The sequence below is a fragment of the Protobothrops mucrosquamatus genome, unplaced genomic scaffold (assembly GCF_001527695.2).
Source record: "Protobothrops mucrosquamatus isolate PMUCROS unplaced genomic scaffold, P.Mucros_1.0 scaffold1498, whole genome shotgun sequence".
Taxonomy (NCBI): Eukaryota; Metazoa; Chordata; class Lepidosauria; order Squamata; family Viperidae; genus Protobothrops; species Protobothrops mucrosquamatus.
In genome coordinates, this window is record NW_015387672.1 from 167,519 (window position 1) to 186,924 (window position 19,406).

At 37.3% G+C, this 19,406-nt stretch overlaps 1 protein-coding gene across 1 annotated transcript in view; it reads right to left on the minus strand.

Moving 5' to 3' along the window:
• The window catches only part of LTBP2 (latent transforming growth factor beta binding protein 2), a 126,256-nt gene that overhangs the window by 93,624 nt on the left and 13,226 nt on the right, over positions 1-19,406 (minus strand). Inside the window, exon 3 of the mRNA XM_029285310.1 lies at positions 6,461-6,692. Within this exon, the coding sequence (XP_029141143.1) occupies positions 6,461-6,692 (232 nt within the window). The remainder of the gene's footprint in view (positions 1-6,460; positions 6,693-19,406) is intronic.

Genomic DNA, 19,406 nt, shown 5'->3' on the forward strand with positions numbered 1-19,406 from the left:
TTAATGTATTTGTGAAGCATATATTTGGACAGTCAATACATTTCTGTTGTTTGGAACAGAATACTATTCAATATCAAATTTGTCTGTGCATTAGATTTGAACATCTTTCATTCTTAGACACAATTAATTAACACGTGCAAAAGAAAGGTTGTTTTTAAAGTCACAAATCACAATTATCAAACAATGATGAAATTCGAAGAATTAACTCCCACACCCAAAATGTCTAGATATATATCCATTAAGATTGAGTTTAGATCAATTTTTGTCAGGCATGAACAATCAGACTCACATATGTAGATTTCAAACTAGCTACTTTATTGTTCTATGCCAATTTCATAGGAATCTCCCCTGACTGGCAGCTTTCACCTGGGAAAGATTAGATGAGGCCCAAAGGCATTCAGATGGAGCCAGACCTTACCCTCTTGTAATGAGTCCAGGCTAATTCCCTGCTTGAGTCCTCCTCCCAACTGCTCTCTCCAAAAGCTTTCTTCGATCTGGAGCTATCCAGATTTGTTGGGTTGGCTTCACCTCCCATAATTCCTAATTAATATCAGGGGCAGGGACCATCAGAGGTAGATTATAGATAGATGGGTGTGTTTCTATACCATTTTCTGATATTCTGAAGTAACTCAAACAGAGATCCCTAGAATACCATGGCACCAGGCCTAGCAAACTGAATTGGCCAAATCTTTAGTCTAGTTTAATGAAAAGAATGACTAGGGGTAACATGATAACAGTGTTACAATATCTAAGGGCCTGTCACAAAGAAGAGGGAGTCAAGCTATTCTCCAAAGCACTTGAAGGGAGGGCAAGAAGCAATGGATGAAAACCAATCAAGGAGAGAACCAACCTAAAACTAAGGAGAAATTTTCTGACAGTTAGAACATTAATCATTGGAACGATTTTGCCTCCAGAAGTTGTGGGTCCTCCAACACTGGAGGTTTTTAAGAAGAATTTGGACAAGAAGAGTGTCTAAAATGGTATAGGTTAGTCCTCAACTTAAAACAGTTCATTTAATGACCGTTCAAAGTTACAATGGCACTGAAAACAGTGACTTATGACCATTTTTCACACTTATGACTGTTGCAGCATCCCCATGGTCATGTGATCAAAATTCAGATGCTTGGCAATTGATTCACATTTATGACAGTTGCAGTATCCTGGGGCTATGGATCACCTTTTGTGACCTTCTGGCAAGCAAACTCAATTTGGAAATCAGATTCTCTTAACAACCATGCTACTAACTTAGCAACTGCAGTGACTCACTTAACAAATGTGGTAAAAAAGGTTGTAAAATGAGGCAAATCTCATTTAACAACTGTATCACTTAACAACAGAATGTTTGCCCTCAATTAAGGTCATAAGACAAGGACTACCTGTATTCTGTTAAGTTTAGTTTTTTTAGTACACCTCTAAATTTTAGATATAGGTGGGTCCACCCACTGTGAAATGTTTCCAAGGCCAGAGTCAAAGAACAGCATACTGTAAGTGAGCAATCATTCACAGCTCATGAAGTTTAATCAGACACTCATAGGAAGCCCTGAATAGGATGTCAACGAAGGTTCATTCTCCCTTCATGGAATTATTGAGAAACAAACTCTTTTTAATACTAGATAATGTACAATGATCATGAAGTAAAACTTCAAGCTTTCTGTTATTCATTTTTAAGCCCAGACAATATAGACTAATTTAATTTAGGAGACAAAAGATGGGTATTGACTGAAATAGCTTGTGTCAAGCTTTCCATCAGGTTTGAGACAATTTCTGCTTCACTGACAGATTGTTTGATCTCTCTCATTAAAGGTTACCAAAACATTTTTATTATTAAAGCACTAGTAATTCCATTTGGAAATATATACTCTATGGATCTGTAAATATTTTTTAAAGAAAGTATGTAACCATGATAGCCTCCTGACAACCAATAGCCTAAAGTAGAGAAATAGACAGCCAGGCCCTCTTGGTCTTTTCTTCTTCAGTCAGAACATACAGAGATCACTCTTTGAGCTGGCACAAGGAGTATCTCAACACACACACACACACACACACACACACACACACACACTGGAGTTAATTGCACACATAGTCTACCAATCTATGGCAAATGTAACAGTTTCTCAATGCCCTCCTGTACCTTCAAAGCCTTACTTGTCCCTTGTATTTCAAAAGGATACAGCTGATTTTGCTTAGAGGGGCAATTGTTTTCCAGACAGTTAAGGATTTGGGACACAAATTTTCCCTTGTGTCTTTTATTCTAGACAGTGGCTGCCCACTAAAGGAAACTCTGACGTTTTTAACAAGGAAGTCTTGGCCTTCCTCCTGGAATGGTCTCACATTCTGCTGAGGTTTGAACAGACCACAAGAAGCTGGAACATCTACAAACTTCACAGAAAGTCACACATCCATTCAAGTGGGCACAATTTCCCCCCCTATTTTAATGTTCATATCATTAGTTATATGTGATCTTTTATGTAAGCCTCAATATTTTCTTCCCTGTGATCTGCTTTCCTTTTCTATCTTGCAATTAGAATATTCCACCCACTTTTACTAGCACCTTCTGTTGGTGAAATTGGATGCTGAAAGACATACTCCTAACTTCACTAAATAAATTTGCATAGAGTAATAGCAAAACACATGTTTTGGATAAGTGTTCAGACAGACGGCCTTCTGATTTATCCTTTCCCATTTCTAGGAATGGAGAGAATTCTATTACTATGGCTGGTTATATATTCTCCCTTTCCTAAGAAAGGTACTGAATCTCTACTATGATTGTAAGATTATGAAGAATTTAAGAACTATCCACCTTCTCAGGGATATTGGTGGTCTCACACCAAGAAGATGTCAAAATCTACGCATCTTCTTGTCACATCAGCTACTGTGCCAAGTCTGTAACCACTAAACCAACTAGTCTCTTACATCTCTTGAATGAGAAAAAGAGATGCAATAATTTTGAACCTTGATTTCAATATAAATAGGGCCCAGTTTTGCTACAAAGCAAACAACTGAAATTCTTTAATAATGGCTTTATAACTGCTGTACAATAAATCTACTTATCTGAGAGTTTGTGGCCTTGGAATCTGATCTGATTTCATTTGAATTAGTAAAGTTACGCTCTTGATATCTATCCTCAGCTGCAGTTACCTCACACTCTCAATGACTTAATAATGTCCAGCTAGGATCCATTTCTCTTCTGAGGGATGGTAGATGCAAAATAGGAATTAAGAACTTTGTCTTTCTCATCATTCACCATTGTCACTTTACGTGTTACCTTTTGATCTGCAAGCAAAAGATATAAACGATGTTTCATATAGAGACCTAGCACCATGAAAGGCTGTGCAAAATTGTTTGTAAACTTGTGTATTTTGCAATTCCAACCAGAAACCGCAAAAGCATTTAACTATCATCTTTTTAAATGTAATATTATGATTCATTGTGTAAAATATATCTTAAATGTTAAGGTATGCTATGGGGGCAGTAAATGGGTGATTAAAAATAGTTGACTTTAGCATAAATAATATTGTTTTAATGTAGAATTAATAATAGTAATAATTCCTATAGAAAGAAATCTTTATATTATACTGAAAGTTTTCTAATCATATCTTGCTTAATGTAGTGTGTGGAGAAGTTTTCTGAAAGATATAGGTACAGTATGCAAAAATTGAGTAGTAATCTTTATTGGGTCATTTAGGATTAAAAATTTACCTAGAATTGAGTCTAAATCCTATCACTGTGAGGGAGAAATGTGATTGCATGAGGCTATTCAGGATATTAGCCATGAATAATGGCAAAAAAATCTGCATATATAAAATGGGTAATCATGTCTTGTAATGAGTTTTTGCAAGGAAAAATCATGAAGATGGGTCACATAATTGTAGGATGCTTAAGCTATAAAATCCTAATCAAATAAGTGGGGCATTGAAATGAAAATGACCAAGCAAAGGTCAACTGTAGTTTTGAAGCATATATTCACCAAGTAAATAAACAAGAACAGAAATAAGTAGAAACTCTGGTAGCAAAAGTATAATATAACAAATCACCAGTTCCTAATAGTATCTACCCAAAAGCTTAAAAGCAAAAATATAGAAATGCTGACCTTCAGGCATATGCAATTTATTCTTCAAATGAGACTCTGTGCTAAAAGACTGGAAAATAGCCAACATGACACCATTTTTAAAAAAAGACCCAATGGGAAATTATAGGTAGGCTGGCTTGATATTTCTTTTGGACATATTGGAGGGAACAGAGCAAAAAAGTAAGAAATATATAGATTAATAAATATTGCTGAAAGAAAAAATCAGCATGGACTTTTGTACAGATAAACCCTATCTGACAAATCTTTTTTGAGAAAACACACAAATGAAACAGTTCAACATATTTGAACTTTCAGAAAGAGATTCACAGAGTTCATCAAAGATCTTGAGTAAATTTAGCAGTCATGGAATAAGAGGGGCTGGCCTTTAAAAACACAGAATGCAGATTAAAATAAATGGACAGTTTTCTGCATGGAGAAATATAAGAAGTGGAGTCACTGAAGGATCTTTTGGGGGATCTATGCTTTTTAACTTGCTCATAAATTATCTTGATATAGGAAAGCATAATGAGATACAGTAGACACATTTTGTGGATTCTACCAAACATTCTGCATGATGAAAATCAAAAGGATCTCCTTAAAATGGTCAAATGTCACCCAAAACACATGTTGTCAGTGCTGGCACTAATCCTCATATTCTCCCTAAAAGTGACACAAATGTAACCAATAAGTTTTTTATGCCATTTCTTTAGGCCATTCCCTCATCTCATCCTTATCCAACAGCTGAAGCAGATTAAAGTTGTTCCAGATTCAAAGCAGACTTTTCCTCTTCTACCAATATCATAGATAACAGTCTACCATGCATCATCATGGATATGGCTGATGATGCAGTCAAGGTGAGAGAATCCAACTCCTACAGGTTACTTTAGACTGCTGCAGACATGCCCCCTTCCATCCAGCTAAATGTAGTCCTTGACTTATGACTACAAGTGAGCCCAAAATTTCCATTGCTAACCAAGGCAGTTGTTGTGAGTTTTGCTCCATTTTACAACCAGTTTTATACAGCTATTAAGTTAATCATCAGGTCGTTAAGGAAATTTGGTTTCCCCCATAGCCTTTGTTTGTTGGAAGCCAGCTGGGAAGGATACAAATGGTCATCACATGAGCCCAGGACAGTCATAAATACATGCCAGTTGCCAAGTGTCCAAATTTTGATCATGTGACCATGCTGATACATAAGGGTCATAAAGGTGAAAAACAGTCATAAGTCACTCTTTCAGTGCCATTGTAACTTCAAATGGTTTTAAGTCGAGAACTACTGTATTAAACCCTACCCCCCCCCCAATGTGTATCAAGATAGCCCAGACCCCTGGCCTCAACAAAAGTGTCTGCCTGAATAATTCTTGACCTGCACTTTCCAAAGTGCTTGTCAGGACCCTATGTCTACTTTTTATATATCCAGATGAAGCACTGTTTTGAAAGAATGTTAGACTCATTCTTCTTACATTTAAAAAAATGTACATCTAAAGCAGGGGTAGGCAACCTTGGCTCTTTTATGACTCGTGGACTTCAATTCCCAGAATTTCTGAGTCAGCGTAGCTGACTCAGGAATTCTGGGAGTTGAAGTCCACGAGTCATAAAAGAGCCAAGGTTGCCTACCCCTGATCTAAAGCTATACTGGGGAGGTAATGGAATTGAATGACTGGCACTTTTTGCTGCAGTTTTGTTTTTTTTAAAAAAACACAATCATAAAAGCACTATTAAACCAAGTTTTAAAATCTTTTTTGCCCAAACATGAAATAGGGGTTGAAAGAAAAAGAACAGGAGGTACCATGGGAACTAAGAGCTGTAGTTTATATATTTACTATTGACAATTTCTGATTAACCATTCAATTTTAAATTTTACTCATGTCCTAAAACAGATATCTATTCTCCCCACAATAATAACAGCGATACCAAAAATATCCTCACATTTTAGTAATTGTTACCTGCTTCCTTCCTAAACACTGTAAGCTCACCATGCAGCAGTCATAAGTCACTGAAAGCTCTCATCTTTGACTGAGACCTAGGGAATGATAGCAGTTCATTTTATACATGACTGCTTTCTTACTGTTTAGAATAAAAATGCAGAAAAAAAATGCAGAAAAGTACCTAGAAAAAAAATTAGCAGCAGGTTTGAGGTAGTGGATTTTCTAAGGCAGTAATAGCAACACAGCTTTACTATCAATCCAACTTACATATCCTAGGCAGACATATTTCAAGAGGAATCTCTTAGTCCATGTATCTTCAGAGCTGGTGAGTGTGTGCAGATGCATCTTTCTTGTTTTCCACATTTGCTCTAGAATGGAGCTACTGTAGCTGTCCTTCCACTACATCACTGTTAAACTTACAAAAAGGGAATAATCACTGTTGCATATACCTGGGGTAACTTACCCAGCTGCTAGCTTTTGTATGACAGATAGCTGTGGCTCTCTTTGTTCTGCACTGTTTATTCTCTTTAGAAGGGAACCTGCCGGAGACCGAAAGGCAGTTGCAAGGCCAGGAGGATGATACTCTTCTTCTGGAATCACCTCTTCGCACCGGAGACCTCTGAAGCCTGAGCGGCAAATGCAAAGCTGGGGACGGCTACAGGATCCCTTGTTCTGGCATGGAGGATCACATACAGCTAAGGAAATAAGGAGAAGAATGAATAGAAACAGACATCCCCAATGTTGTATGTCTGTATCACCCATAAGCAACACTTATTTATCCCACTTCCATGGGGTAAAACAATACAGACAATCTAAAAAAAAGTTAGTACTTTTTCAAAATGATCGGACTATATAAAAATTGCAAATAATATTGCATTTGTAAGTAACAGGTGAAGACAATCCCTTTAGATTAATCCCACTTTAAGGGGAAAAAATGTATTGAGATAATCTGTGTTTACGTATTTCACAGAAATAATTTTTTTTCTTTGCTTGCAATAAACTTTGGTTACTGTTCCATTCAAAGAAGGTCATTCGTCCAAGGTCTAACGATCCAATATAAAAATTTAATATGAAATGTCAAAATCTTTTATGACAGAGATTCCAAAAGTCATTTCAAGAATTTGCATACGCAATTCCTACTGGAATTGTTAACATATAGACTTTAAGATTTAAGCATCCTTACTTGAAAAGATTTAGCTTTTTTTGTTACCTGACATCTAAATGAATGAAGAAAAAAGTTGGGATATAGTCAGTGAAACCAAAGAGTAATTAAATATATAAATGATTAGCCACTTGTTTAACAAAAGATTAAAAGGGCAAAGAATTTCTTGGTCTTCAGGCTCTGCTAAAATTTACCATCTGTTTAGAAAAGACTTTTTTTAGGATTTTAAAAGCAAAGAGAAGCATTTGAAATATCATTAAAGCAGCGTGAATGGTTAAAAGCCCATATCTGAAATAGCAGTTGTACTATTCCCAGATATATTTCTCTAATGAGAGAAAGAGGCTGCTGTTTCTGGCCTTGTGTGTTGTTTATAAGCACTGTTCTGCTTCTGGGACAGTGAGACAATCCTTCATCTTTTATTAAAGAACACTGAGTCAGTTTTCTGGAGCAAACACATTAACAAGACAAAAGATGGCTTTTGGTAAATAATGTACAATTTTGTTGTCATTGAACAGCTGAGAATGTCCTAATTCCCTCCCCCTTTTTTTAGCACCATTAGTAGCTCATAACATAAAGTACTATGTCTAAAGCATACTGGGGAGCAATGTCCAATAAATCAGAAACTTTGACTTCTAGTTCTGGAAGTATAATTCCTGAGTAATATTTCAGAACTGGGGAAGGAGAGCAGATATTTTCACAACAAACATTGAAGTAACTTTGAAGGTATTTTGGTATTAACCACTCAGTCTGATCATTCTTTTATTTTTATTTTTTTTAAAAAAAGTTTTTTATTTATAATACAGTTAAAACAAAGATGGACATAACACAACATTCCAGTATAAGTATTTCTAACAATTTGTTCCTCTTCATACATATAATTCTTGATCTCTATATATACGTACATATATATTTTTCTATCAATACAATATCTAATTTGTGTCTCTATATACTAACATACAATTATATATGTTTCTATCTTAACACTAGCTTATAACCCGAACAGTCCTCCTTAATTCACACCAATAATAAAATTTGTCCCAGATTTCAAAATAATCTGACTCTGTCTTGTCCTTCATTTCCATTGTGAGCCTATCCATATCCGCACACGATAGAATTTTGCATAGAATCTCTTCTTCTGTTGGAATTTCTTTATTCCTCCAGTTTTGTGCATACGCCAGCTAGCAGCCATGAAGATATGTAGCATCAAATAAAATATCCCTTTATCGTATTTTTGTGTGGTTATGCCTAATAAGAAGAGTTCTGATTTTAACTCTATCTCTATCATTAATATTTCTTCCAGCCATTTTTTTATCTTGTTCCGGAAATCACGGGCTTTTGGGCACTCCCACCACATATGGTAATAGGTCCCTTTTGCCAATTTACATTTCCAACATGTGGAAGAAAAATTTGGACCCATTTTAGCTAACCTTGTGGGCGGGAGGTGCCATCTATAGAACATTTTGTAGAGATTTTCTTTGTAGGAGGTGGCCAAAGTAAGCTTCCTATTTCTTACCCATAATTCTTGCCAGATGTGCAGATCAAAGTTGAGATCAAGATCCCTACTCCACGTTAACGTGGTTTCTTTTACCTGTTCCTCATACATTGCCTGATCTAGCAAAAAATGATATAATTTTTTAATCATTTTGTCCTCGGTTCCTAATAGTATTTTATCCAGCCCTGTCGGCTCTATTTTTATGCCTAGCTCTTTTTTATCTTTCCAGTATCTTGCCTGTAATTGAAGATATGCCCACCATTCTAATTCTACCCCTTCATCTTGAAGAATTTTCCTGGATTTCAATTCCCCTTTCTCGTCTAGTACATTTTTATATGTTATAATTTTTCCTAATTGTATCAGCTTTGGGTGTATATGCATTTCTAGCGTTGAAATCTAGCTGGGGACTTGTATATAATTTGGTTGCCAAGTTTTAACCCATACGTCAATTAGAGCTCGTCTGATGTAATGCCTTCGAAAATATTTGTGTGTTTTATATTTCTGATCCCATAACATAGCATGCCATCCTACCTGCAAATCGTGACCTTCCAGACATAATAGTCTCCTATTTTTCAATAATATCCAATCCCGCACCCATAATAATACTATGGCCTGATAATATTTTTCCATGTGTGGGAGGCCAAATCCACCCCTTTCTTTCGCATCCTGTCTGATCATTTTTTTAGTAGGCAGAACAATGGTTAAGACATCCAAGATGATCAGTATTTCATCAAATTGGAATTGGAAGATATTATTCTGATGACATATTGAACTGGGAGCTTTGAGTAGTGATATCATGTAATGTCATGTAACCTCCAACAGTTATAATTTGAATGTGGGTGATAGCTTGAACTTAAGAAAAGAACCAGATAAAAGCTTATCTGATCAATCTTAAAAAACTCATTCCCATACTCTTCCATCTCAAGAAAACAGAATCTACCTGAACCATTTGAGAAAGCGGAGTGTCTAAATATTTTATCAGGATTTTCTTGATTTACTCAAAATTCTCAAAGTTATAGGTGGTTATGTTGGGGGGAAAGGCTTGTCCTAAAATGCATTACCAAAGGCCACTGTTTGATAAAGGAAACACAATACATACAGACTGTGGAACTCAAGGCAGTTTCTGGGAAAAGTTCTGCCTAAATTTAAGAAACTCTTATTCAGAGATTTTATTTTACTGCTGAACTTTATTTACAGATGTTGCACCAGAGAATCTCAGCTGGCATTAAGAGAATCAACTTTGGTGGAGTGGTTTGATTACATTTTAATACATACATAACTGAGAAATACAATATGTCACATTCTTCCTTGAACAGTGGGATATTCTGCATAATCAAGTCTTTTTGTAAAAAACACACTGGGGACCTATCTCTGCAAGAATCCTTTTATCTGCAAATTTACAGATTGAGAAGATAGTTGACAGATCTATAGCAAGAGTAACACTCCCCTCCCCTAATCATTTATATTATCCAAAATCTCTTGGAAACTTTGACACTCAAATACAAACTGTCATCTTCAACTCTTGCTCCTGCTTTTCTAGAATGCTGACTATTAGCATTTTAAGATAGTTTAAATATTAAATATTTATTTAAATTAGAGAAAATTTGAAATGAATAAGTTGAAAGTCATTTTTGTTTTATATATGTTTGATGCATTTTTGGTCACATTTTAACTTGTCCAGTTATTCCCCTCCCCCTTTCCCCTTTATGTTGGTTTTTATTTTAATACTTGTTTATGAAATATAATACAAATATTTGTAAAAATACTTTTCTTGCTCCTGCTTTCTGCACAAGTCAACTGCATAGAACAGGGGTCTTCAAACTTGGCCCTTTTATGACTTGTGGACTTCAACTCCCAGAATTCCTCAGCAGGGTGCCTGGCTGAGGAATTCTGGGAGTTGAAGTCCATAAGTCATAAAAGGGCCAAGTTTGAAGACCCCTGGCATAGAATATTGACCCGTCTAGAGCAGGAACTGGCCAAGTAAAGCAGCAGAACAGAAACATCCAAGTTAGCTATATACTCTAGCACAGAAACCAGCACTTTCAGTTAATCCAACTTTTTGATCATTTGCAATCTAATAAAGTCTGTAAGTCTTGGTCTGATTTTGGAAGTTCTTCCAAAGGAAGCAACAGATATTACCTCATATTTGCTCTTAAGTATGGTTACAAATCCTTAACATATACTTTAGTAAAGCATCGTAAGAAGTCCTCTTATCATGTGTGTTACAATCTGAAGATCCTAAGTTCCTCACATTGAAACAAGTAATTTATAAATCAAGTCCTTGAATACATTTCATAGTCACTCTCTCAGAATACAGTTTCCTCATTTTTCCTCCTGCTTGTGATGTTTCAGTGGTAAAGAATCATTATTATCACTACAGATATTCCTCAAATTGTAACAGCTGTCATGCTTAGTCACAGAAATTTTGTGCTCAATTGTGGTCGTAAGTCAAGGACTACCTGTACAGTGAATTCTGAAATAGCATTTCATTTTAAAAAATAATTAATTTTGCTTAGAAAACAAATCAAACTACAGATATAGGATGAGGAAAGAAATATATGACTGACAACAGATTAATAAAATATAAAGTAAAACAGGAAAAAATACAGTAGTTAAAATTTAAAAATATCACAGTAGAATTAGCAGACTTATTAAAAAGGTCTAAGAACAAATCAATACTCCAACAAGTATTGTATATACTACAGTAAACAAAAATAATTTGGCCTACAGGTAGTCCTTGATAAACAAAATGAAGACCAGAATTTCAGTTATTAAGCAAGACATCATGTGACCACTTAATGACTGCAATCCCAGCATTTCCAGTGGAGATCATTAAACAATCTTCCAGGTTGATAAGAAGATGGAGTCCCAGGTGAAGAGTGTACAGGTACCTCAAGAGGGTGGAGGAGGTCCTTCGAGGCCAAGTGCAGGTTGTGTATGAGTTGGGGGGTACGACAGAGTTGTGTAAAGCTGCCATGGCCTGAGAAGCTTCGACCTGCTCTCTACCTTGCTAAGACCCAGGAGGCCTCAGCCTGCTCCCTCACCAGGCCTGAGAGGCTTTGGTATGCTCACTGTGCGATCTGGAAAAGGAAACTTCTGAAGCACCAAGAGAATGGAGCCTGGTTTTAAAATGGTGTGAGACAGTCTGCCTTGCATAGGATGGTTGCACCTGTTAATAGCTGGAGAAGAATGCTGAAGGTAAAAGAAGTGCTCAGAAAAGTCAGTAATAAGCAACCATTTAGAAACTCCAGCTCATACCATGCTTTCTTCTGGTACTTATATTTTAGCTACTTCTCTCCTTTCTTCTCTTTTATGAATCTATTCTCTGAAGTCATATATTGAGAGAACTACCTGTGACAGGGATGCCTAATCAACTAAGCATTTTCTGAAATGATTTCATAGGAACCTGTATACCAAACGCCTGAACCTACTTTTTTATTCATTATAAGGAGCCATGTCCATTTTCCCCATGTAGGTAATCTTCAATTATCCTCTGGCAGCTTGGTTGTCATTTGAAGCAATTGTTAAGTGAGAAATCACATAACCACGATTGTGCTTTCCTTTTCCCCACTCTTCCTCCCTTTGGAATACTCCCAAGAGGGCAGGAATAGCAATAGCACTTAGACTTATATACCACTTGCTTTACAGCTCTCTCTAAGCGGTTTACAGAGTCAGCATATTGCCCCCATAGAATAGAGGGTCCTCATTTTGCTGACCTCAGAAGGATGAAAGGCTGCTTGAGCCAGTGAGAATCGAACTGCTGAACTGCAATACTGCATTTTAACCACTGCACCACTCTATAGAGCAGGGGTCCTCAAACCTGGCCCTTTTATGACTTGTAGACTTCAACTCCCAGAATTCCTCAGCCAATCACGCTGGCTGAGGAATTCTGGGAGTTGAAGTCCACAAGTCATAAAAGGGCCAAGTTTGAAGACCCCTGATACAGAGAGTACCTGCTGGTGCTCCTGCTTGTAACTGACAGAACTAATCAGTTTCATACTTTCCTTTTCCTTTGCTTTCTAACCACTCCTTTGGAAGGCTCACCAGGATACTGAGATAATTAGCAAGAAGAGAATTAATGTTTGTTGGAAAGGAAGGGATTATAAGAGACTAAACAGGCATACAATGGGGAATATACATCAAAAGGAATTTGGTGGCACCAGCAGCCCAAAGTGTACTACAGAAAGAGTTGTGTGCCCACTTGGTGTCTTTTAATTCCTTCCCCTCCAATCTCTCTGTTCTGTGAGGGGAGGGGAGAAAAAAACCAGGTCAGGCATAGGAGACTTTGCCTACAGAGATTGGTTGAGGTTTTGTTTCTCCCCCCCCCTCCACTCATTTAAGCAATCTCTCTGTTCTATGGGGAGGGAAAGGGGAGGAGGAAAGAAGTTTCAGCCATGAGTATTCATGGCTCATTCATGTGGTTCTGGACGTAAAACTAAAAAGTTTCCAAATGGTAGTTACTGCCAGCAACCAAGTAAGCCAAAATCAGGAAGAACTGCTAACAGTCTTTTAACTTCTTACCAAGAGGATGAATCACAGCAAGTCAGAGTTATAACATTGAGAGAGAGAAAATAGCTGGAAAATTGCCTTTTCTATTTTCCTAGGCCAACCTTCCCCCCACCCCCACCCAAGACGTCAGCTCTAATCCTGGAAGTCCTTGAACTGAACTTATACATCTTTTAATGGTGATTCTTCTCAACCCATCAAAGTAGTATGAATCTTGCAATGGATCTTCCCAATTAGTTAATATACCATCAAAGCAGTGAGAGATTGTCAGATTTTGTTGGTTCAATTCATTGCCTACCTTTCTATTCAAACACTCAAAATCTCCAAGGATTTAGCCAGAAAAAGGTCACTGGAATGAATGGTAATCCCGGACAGCTGAGTATAAGATATAGAGCTTATACAGCAAGAAGTCCCAACAGATTTCTAACCCTCATTAGAATTCCTGGGGAACCCACAGCAACTTAGAAACAGTTCCTTTCCCCCATTTCCAGCACTCACAGGCTTCATTCACTATTCCCTTGGTACTTGAAGGAAAGGAGAGTTCCCAGTTTAACACAGGACTGCCTCACTCCCATTCCAAAAGTTCTGTGTAAAAAAGATTCTGGACATCAACTGTCTTCAGGGACCTTTCAGTCTGATCCCATCAGCAGTCATCAACTGCTGCTTTATTAGCTCCTGCCAGAACCATTAGCAAAGAGTATTGACATGGACAATTGCACTCACTGCTATGTTTTTCTCTAAAGAATTACTGAATCAAAGAGACCCCAGGATGTTTGATTTTTTAAAAGGTAAGCCATTTGTGCTAGACAAATATTATACCAGAAGACATATTTTGCAATGCTATCAATGTATCACATACTTAGTTTGTATCAACAGGAATTATTTTGGAATGAGTCTTTCAAATAATTTTCTGGTTTAATCACCCACTGCTATAAGTCATTAATGAGGCAATGATAGCTTCTTTCATTTTTTCAATTCATTTTCCTTTCTATTTCATTTTCACATTAGTTGAAGCATTTGCTTTAAGGTCAAGTGAAAATTTATCTACAAATCATTATAATTCTATAGACATTTTGCACAAACACCTTTCCCGTATATGGCATAGTATATTTTGCACATTTATTACCCCCAGATACACGTATATTTCTGTATGCACTATTCATTCAAAGAACCACACCACAAATTTCACTTCAATTCCTATACATTTGAAAAATAGTTTAGTCAGTTTCCCAAAAATTACAATATTCTCTCTTTTCCTTAAAGCGGTATGCCAGGCACTGCCCTGGTGGGAAATCTCAAACCTTCATAGCTAATTATAAAGGATCAATCAATAACAATTTCCAATCTTACTATAGTTCCCCCAATCCTCTGTACTGCCTACAACTTGTTTCCTAATCTCCTGAGCATAACATTCAGGAGCAGCCTTGTCAGGGAGGATAAGAGCCCATTCTCCCACCTTCCCTGGACACATTAATTCTTGCACTCCTACTTGTAAAAGGTGGAATTGGCAATTTTCTGGCATAAGCTTTGGCACATCCAGGTTAACAGCAGGACTGGAGCAAGTGGAAGACTTTAATCAGCCAAAATTTTGAGAAGCAAGAACTAGGAAGAAACACAGTTCAAAAAAGATTATGAAAAGACAAAAGAAGGAAGAAGAATGAGATCAGAAAAACAAGGAAAAGGAATATAGTTAAGTGTTAAGAGGCTCTCAAGCAGCAAGCATAGCCCTCACCGGGGCTTTTTTTCTCATAGAACGCCTAGAACGGAGTTCCGGCACCTTTTTTGGATGGAGCCTTGTAGGGTAGGCAAGGCGGGTTGTATGACGTGTGTGAGTTCCGGCACCTTTTTTTTTTTTTTTTAGAAAAAAAGCACTGGCCCTCACTATAGTTCATTCGATAGTTAAAAATAGACAAGAGTTGAAAGAGCCCCATTATAGTCTAGGTTACTGTACTTTCTTCTTCCTGTGTTGCTTAGGTCCAAATTGGAAAAGTACAAAGCAATATTTCCATTAAACCATGGAAAAGGCAGAGAAATGAAGTGCCACAATTAATTATTACAGTTATAAGAAGAATTCCCTTTATACTGTATTGACAAAAGAGAATCAACTTTAAAATACTTTCATCTTAGTATACAATCCAAATTCTCATCTAGCCATATTTCTGCTATGTTTGAGCTAGGGAGCCTGGCAGCTGCTGTAATACTTCAAAGAGTTTATATTTAAGGTGTCTTGGGAACCAGCTGGAGCCTTTGAAGAATATTTATGCAACTTTATAAATTCAGTAAAAACAATACAATTGTTATTTGTACTATATATGTGAAATAAATAATATTTCAAAGTCTACATTACAGCAACACTTTTATTAAGCCAGCTCAAATTTTCCAAATAGCATGCAAGCTTTTCAATTATTCGGAACATATCTGCAACTTTGTCTCACATCTCATTTTAAGATCATGATGAAAATCATTACTTCAGGCTTTGATACTAACAGTTCTCCGTGTCATTTTAATGTTTTGTTGAACATGATGCCTGATTTAGAATTTTTGTAGAACTTTAAAAGTTTGTTACACTATTTATGAATTTTAATTTGGTCAAATAAAAATATTGACAGTGGACTGAATAAATGGAATTGATTTGTCATGAAATAAAAAGAATAACAGAATAACAGAGTTGGAAGGGACCTTGGAGGTCTTCTAGTCCAACCCCCTGCTCAGGCAGAAAACCCTATACCATTTCAGACAAATGGTTGTCCTATCTCTTCTTAAAAACTTCCAGTGTTGGAGCATTCACAACTTTTGGAGGCAGGTTGTTCCACTGATTAATTGTTCTGTCAAGAAATTTCTTCTTAGGTTGCTTCTCTCTTTGATTAGTTTCCATCCATTGCTACTTGTCTTGCCCTCTGGTGCTTTGGGAGATAGCTTGGCTCCCTTTTCTTTGTGGCAACTCCTTAGATATTGGAACACTGCTATCATGTCACCCCAGTCCTTCTTTTTATTAAACTAGACCAGGCATGTCAAACTCGTGAAGTCACATGACATCGCACGACATATCGCGACTTTTTCCCCATTGCCGGAAATGGGATGGGCGCAATTTCGGTGTGATGCATCCGGCAGTGGTTTGTCATGCCTGAACTAGACATACCCAATTCCAGCAACTGTTCTTTATATGTTTTAGCCTTCAGTTCCCTCATCATCTTTGTTGCTCTTCTCTGTACTCTTTCTAGAGTCTCAACATCATTTCATTGTGACAACCAAAACTGGATGCAGTATTCCAAGTGTGGTCTTTCCAAGGCATTATAAAGTGATATTAACACTTCACATGATCTTGATTCTATCCATCTGTTAATGAGGCCTAGAACTGTGTTGGCTTTTTTGGCAGCTGCAGCACACTGCTGGCTCATATTTAAATGATTGTCCATTAGGACTCCAAGATCTCTCTCACAGTTACTACTATTGAGCCAGGTACTATACTATACCTGTGCCTAAATGTAGAACCATTGAAGTTCATTTTGTTAGACAGGGCACAATGTTCAAGTCTGTCAAGATCCTTCTGTATCTTCAAATCTGTCAAGATCCTTCTGTATCCAATGTAGAACAATGTAGAGACATGCATGATGGTGATGTATCAAAGAGTAGAACTGAAATAGTAATTAGTGATTGGACTTGATGATATTCTTAAGAGAAGAAGAAATGTTTAAAGAACAAAAGCTGATGTACACATAACTGTCTGTATAAGGTATGGAATCAATATACCTGCAAAGGGAGTATAATGGGCAGAAGGAATATCCTTCAGGAACAGGAGGAAGAGCTGCTACCAAGACAATGATCAGATGAAGGAAACTCAAGTCCAGGGCAGAACTGCAACCTCAGATAAAACCCCACCAAATTCTCATGAATATATATAAAATTAAATTTAAATATATTTTTCTTTGCCCTCACCTCCTGCTTTTAATTTCTTTTGTTCATTACATCTCATTATTTTTCTGCACTTTGCACCTTACAGCTTCCCCTGCTAAGGAGCGTGATGGTACATATTTTATAATAAACATAGTAGCCAAATCTTCAGACAACTACTACTCATAAGAACATACCTGAGGATCCCAAATAATGCAACTAAAATTTATATTTACAGGTAATTAACTGATATTTCTGAGCTGAAAGGAAAAGTAATACAAAAACTCCAGAAGCCTCAACCTGGACTGTTCTGGCATATTACGCTGCAGAGAACTATGGACTTTACAAGCAGCAAGTGCTGGCTAGAAACACTAGAGAAATCAAGTGCTTCTTTAACTGTTCCACTGTGACTTAGAGGACTGCTGAGTGTGGAATCTTAAAAGCATGACTGGATGCAGAGATTAGAACAATGAACTCATAATGAACAAGTTGCTCTGATTTGCAGTGTAATTAACTGATCCCCAATTCTACTCCATATGGTTAATGATTTCATCAGCATCTCCTTATGGGCCTATTTCCCTGTAAATCACTCCACACTTTTCCCTTCCTGATTAATATAGCAGGAGTAAATGGCCTAGCAGGAGGTTCTAGTTTACAAGATCCCGTGTTTAAAGCTTAAAAAGGGATAGGTGAAGTGATAACCTAAGAGTGGGGAAAGATTCCATAGGGAGAGTCTAATGGAAGCTACAAAGTGGAGATATGTAGCACCATTCAGCTTTAGAGTAAGCCCTCTAGACTGAACCTCTTTAAGAGATCAATTCTTGGAAAGTAATTGCCTGACAAGTAAAAAAAAAATAGTTTTGTTTTATCCCTTGAATGTGGACTGACTCGTGAAAAATGGTTTATCATATTGCTGCTTCACTATTTTAACTGATTTTAATGTGATAATTGTTAATTGTCCACTTGTCCTGGAGCTAATTAGAATCATACCTTTATTGAAAAACTGTTGATATGACTGCATCCTTCTTCACGTAAACTGTATTATATTCTTCCCATTGACAGTCTCTGTGATTTGAAATTCCTGTAAGCAGGAAACTACAAAAATCTAGACAGTAGCTGTATTCACATACTGGTAATCTTTAATTTACTACTGAATAATAGAATAACAGAGTTGTAAGGGACGTTGGAGATCTTCTAGTCCTACCCCCTGCTCAGGCAGGAAACTCTATACCATTTCAGACAATGGTTGTCCTATCTCTTCTTAAAAACTTCCAGTGTTGGAGCATTCATAACTTCAGGAGGCAAGTCATTCCACTGATTAATTGTTCTGCAGGAAATTTCTCCTTAGTTCTAGGTTGCTTTTTCATGAGGCAATTGGACTTTCTTTTTTCTCTTTGAAGACATTTCACTTCTCATCCAAGAAGCTTCCTCAGGTCTGACTGGATGATGAGGAATGGAAGGATTTATATTCCTTACAGACAGCTGATCATTTGCATTTTTAGAGATTCATTGATGCAGCTGGAGACTTATGTGGGTCATCAGGGTCACCTGAGTAGTGCAAATGGGTGTGGAGCCTTCTTGGAACTCTTGAAAGGACTGTGTTGTAGGCTGAAGATAGATGGTGTTGTATCCCTCCCCATCTGTTCAATTTTGACATAGATGGCCTCTTTGATCCTTCTTTCAAACCAGCGGTCCTCTCTGTCCAAAATGTGGACTTTGCTGTCTTCAAAAGAGTGGCCTTTGTATTTTAAATGCAGATGGACTGCTGAGTCTTGTCCTGATGGGTTTGTTCTCCTATGTTGTGCCAAACATTTATGAAGTTGTTGTTTTTTTCCCCCAATGTACAGATCTGCACATGGCTCACTGCATTGTACGGCATATATCATGTTGCTCAGCTTGTGTCTGGGTGTTTTATCCTGCCATAGTGTATTCTTGGATTTGAAGTGTGCACTATGTTGTGTTGGCTGAAGATCCTGCAATGTATGGAATGACTACATTGTTTCGTTTATTGTTTTCTTCTTTGTCTGTTATGGAGGAGCTCCTGCTGAGTCTTTTTTGGGATTTGATGAAGGCCCACTTGGGATAGCCACAAGTTATCAGGGTTTCCTTGATGTGTTTTAGTGAGAGAGGCTATCTATGTCAAAACTGAACAGCCCTCTTGTTAGATCGCGCAGGCAGTAAGACACGAGTCGAGTGACAGTCAGCTCTTGGTTTATTGGCAAGGCATAAAGTAAATCCGGACTGGCTCTCTGGGCCAGGGGAGCCCTCTTTTATGGGATTCCCCTGGCTTGTAATCACACAATTCCATTGGCTGGCAAGACCCTGTTCCTAGTTAGCCAACCAGCAACGGGCATGAAA